The sequence below is a fragment of the Tachysurus fulvidraco genome, chromosome 21, assembly GCF_022655615.1.
Source record: "Tachysurus fulvidraco isolate hzauxx_2018 chromosome 21, HZAU_PFXX_2.0, whole genome shotgun sequence".
Classification (NCBI taxonomy): domain Eukaryota; kingdom Metazoa; phylum Chordata; class Actinopteri; order Siluriformes; family Bagridae; genus Tachysurus; species Tachysurus fulvidraco.
In genome coordinates, this window is record NC_062538.1 from 4,696,501 (window position 1) to 4,700,732 (window position 4,232).

Below are 4,232 nucleotides of genomic sequence, written 5' to 3' on the forward strand. Positions count from 1 at the left end.
ATTACACGGTAAAATGCACTGCACAAACCCACAACACAAATAAGCAAATGGGGAAATCAAAATGAAATGAGTGGTACATCTTAAATACACTGTTTGAGAGAAAATTGGAAATGGTGAATCATTTTCCAAACCATGGTAAAAACACTTCTCAAGAAAAGACAAACATGATAATCATTGCTTAAACCAAGATGATTTATTCCACAACCTAAAGGAAAATGAATGTTATTTAGAAATGCAATTCCAGTAGCAAAATTCCATCCAGCCAGCAATTTTGGACTTTTTGTCAACCTCCAATTAGGATCTGTGTACGTACCCACGCCAAAAAGATATAGAGCAATGAAAATGGTAGCAGATGGGCTGGTGTCTTATACTAATGCAAGCTTGAACTAGAGGAACATCTGTAATTCACTCACACAAGTAAATTAATAAAATCACATTATGGAATTTGACAATATTTTTTCAATAAATCTCATTCAATCATATGGAGTAATAATTCCCCTACCCCGCCCCACCCAACACACCCACACACATACACAAACAACTATTAGTGCTGCCAATCCACGTTCAGACCTGTTTACTGGAGGTAGGAGGAACCCACACAAACATCTCCAGTCATGCTGAAGATATTGGATATCAAGTTTCAGGGTCTAGAAATTGGAGCTGAAAGGGACCAACATAAACTGTAGCAACACCTGGAGGACAAACCTGGATATAAAGTAATGAAAAACAAAAAATGGAAAATGACTTTTAAACTGTGACTGTATTATGGCATTCCATAGTTCAAGATAAAACAATGCAAACTAATAATTATAATATTATAATAATAAAAATATAAGCCTTTATTTTGTCCCATATACATTATAGCACATTGAAATTATTTCTTTGCATATATCAACTTTGGAAGTTGGGGCCAGGGCGCAGGGTCAGCCATGATACAGAGAGCGTTAAGAGCCCTTGGAGCAGAGAGAGTTAAGGGCCTTGCTCAAGGGCCCAACCGTGGCAGCTTGGCCAAGGTAGAGCTTGAACCCCGATCCTCAGATAAAGAATCAAGAATTATCTTAAACTGGTTACGACACAATCTTACCTAATGTCCACTGTTTCTAGTTTTCTCTTTTATTGTTAGCACTCTCTCACTCTCACTCACTCATTTTCTACCGCTTATCCGAACTACCTCAGGCGTCATCGGGCATCAAGGCAGGATACACCCTGGACAGAGTGCCAACCCATCGCAGGGCATTGTTAGCATTTCTTTATCAGTATATTATATGGAAAAACAGGAACTACGATTCAATTTAATTCAAATACAATTTATTTGTAGAGCGCTTTTAAAAATAGTATATAATGTAATATAATACAAAAATTATATTTTTGACATTTGTGTATTGATTAGGACTTTGTTGTTTTCAAAGACCACATGTAGTTGGCATACAACTGCTTGAGTGGGTGCTGTGCAGGAGAATTCACTCTGTATGGTAATTCAGTCCACACACTGGAGCTGAGAGACAGCAATTTATCTTAACTGAACATGAACCATAACCTGTTGTCATGTTATTTGTCATGTTATTAAACCCACAAGCAAGGCCTGTTTGTAACTTTTTAGATATAATATGGATTATTGCACAATTACATGCATAATCTAATTTTAGTATTATTCTTACTATTCCTCCTCTTCTTTAATAATAATTATCATTACTAATTTTTAAACAAAATTGTATCCTGATACAAGGTCATTGACTATTTGCACAGACTACTTCCTTTTTAAGGACACTGCCCTTATCCAGAGCAATGTAGAAAATACAGTGACTCAGCTGTTCAGACCCCTAGTGGAAGTTCATTCCACCACCTCGGTGCCAGAACAGAAAAGAGTCTTGATGTGTGTCTACCTCTTACCCTGAGAGATGGTGGGACCAGTCAAGGAGTGCTGGAAGCTCTGAGAGAGTGAGGTGCAGTGCGAGGAGTGATAAGAGCTTTGAGGTAAGAGGGAGCTGGTACATTTTTGGCTTTGCAGGCAAACATCAGTGTTTTGAATCTGATGCATGCAGATGCTAGTCAAGTCAAGTCAAGTCAATTTTACTGTCACAACACCACAGCACATGTGCCTTGGTGAGTGAAATTCTTAGAAGCAAACTCCAGAAATTGCAGAACAGTTATACAGATAAGGATATAGATAATGAGTTGGCATGTGAAAATGTGCAATTTGCTCATTTGTGCGTACAATGTGTACAATTACAAACATAAACATAATGAAATCAAGAGGTGAAATGTGCAGTACGCTCATACATATAGTCAGTACAATGTGTGTACAATATGTACAATTAACAAACAGATAATGAAATCAACAAAAGAACATGTGCAATATGCTCATACATATAGTCAGTACACACAGTGTACTATTGGGCATCCTTTCAGTAGCACTACTTGAAGCCAGTGGAGGGAGCGCAGCAGTGGGGTGGTGTTGGAGAACTTAGGCAGGTTGAAAACAAGTAGACCTCTAGGGAGATTGCTGCAGTAGTCTAGTCTCGAAATTACAAGAGTCTTAAGAAGCACCTGAGCAGCTTGTGTAGAAAAAATGTCTGAATCCTAAATTACAGAAGAAACCTACATGCGCGTGTCACATTAGCAACATTATGACAAGGAAAAAGGTGGAGGAATTTGTCTTTACACAAATAATGGCTTATGCAAAGATGTGAGAGTGATTCAGCAATATTGTCCTTCATGATGCGTAACTTTTCATAAAATTTGCTTCATTTACATTGGCCAGTGTTTACCTCTTCAGGATCTGTACACTTTCAGGATCCTAAAGTGGGCAGTTAAGATCGTGGCTGACGCTCTCATCCTGGGCAAATTCTCTTTGAAGCACTCCCATATGGCAAAAGGTTACGGTCTATTAAGTCTAAAACTTCACGCCACAAAACCAGTTTCTTTACATCCGTAACTGGCATAATCAACAAAATCCAGGACCCAGCATGGTCTGTTATTCACAACCTTGGACATTAATAAACTACCCCACCACTGCTCAGATACATTACATTAATGTGCTCAAATCTGACTGTTATAATGCACCTTCCTTTGGTTAATTTTTTCTTTCAGTTGTAATTTATGTAACATTTCTTATTGTATATTTGCACTGGACATTTGCACATCCTGCATTACTACATGCTGTACATATGTTTACATATATACCTATATATTACATGCTGTACATAGGTTTAGATATTTATCTGCACCTGTCTATGCACAATTGCTACTCTTTGCACTCCTGATAGATGCCAAACCGCATTTCATTGCTGTTTACATGTACTATGTGATGACAATAAAGTTTACCTACCTTCTTACCTACCTACCTCTCTACCTACCTACCAACAGTATCTATCACTATGCACCAACGCACCAAGACAAATTCCTGTACATCTGACCCTAGTTACCTGGCAATAAACCGGATTCTGATTCTGAAAAAGAATGCATAACCTAAATGGACATAAATAAAAGTTTTATTTAGGTTGTGGTTTGAAATTGTCTTTGTACAAGAATAAATAGAAGGAAGATTGTTCATTACCATGGGATCTTTATTACATGTATTTTATATAGGATGTTTTCTCTCAAACAAACAACTGGTGCAAGGAAAGAGCGCCAAAATTAGCCACGCCCACTTGCGCGCCAAATATGTGACGTAACAAACACCGAACTCTGGTAAATTTCATATCAAAGATAGCTTGCACTACTCTTTAACTAGTGAAGTCTTTTTCATTACTCTTTCAGTGTCGCTGCCTCTCTTTTTTTAGTCTTATATGACGGAAGGATATAAGCAAAAACATGTGATTGTGAATTTTTATTTATTTTTTTTTTCTCCAATGACTTTTATTTTGAAACCCGTCGCTCAGCGTTTACACAGCGTAGTGTAGCATAGCATAGCATAGCATAGCACAGCACAGGCGGCATGGCAGCAGACAACACGATGTCTAATGGACAAGAAGCGGCTTCCCTGAACGGAGAGCCTGCGTTTAAGCGATCTCGGGAAAGTGAAAGCACGGAATCGCTGCCGATTCCACGGGAGCCTCGGAATAAAGTGACGGTTGTGCTTGGGGCTCAGTGGGGAGATGAAGGGAAGGGAAAAGTGGTTGACTTGTTGGCTATGGACGCCGACATTGTCTGCAGATGTCAGGTACAGAACGACTTACTTTCCTAAATCTTCAGCGTGCCAGTTTTTTTTTTGCATGTGTGTAAATACACCA

The 4,232-nt window shown here is 38.6% G+C and overlaps 1 protein-coding gene across 1 annotated transcript in view; it reads left to right on the top strand.

The window, feature by feature from the left end:
• The first annotated feature begins 3,728 nt into the window (after positions 1 to 3,728).
• Positions 3,729 to 4,232, top strand: part of adssl (adenylosuccinate synthase, like) — a 4,958-nt gene continuing 4,454 nt past the window's right edge. The window contains exon 1 of the mRNA XM_027153435.2: positions 3,729 to 4,162. Coding sequence (XP_027009236.1) covers positions 3,938 to 4,162 — 225 coding nt within the window. The 5' untranslated portion in view covers positions 3,729 to 3,937. The remainder of the gene's footprint in view (positions 4,163 to 4,232) is intronic.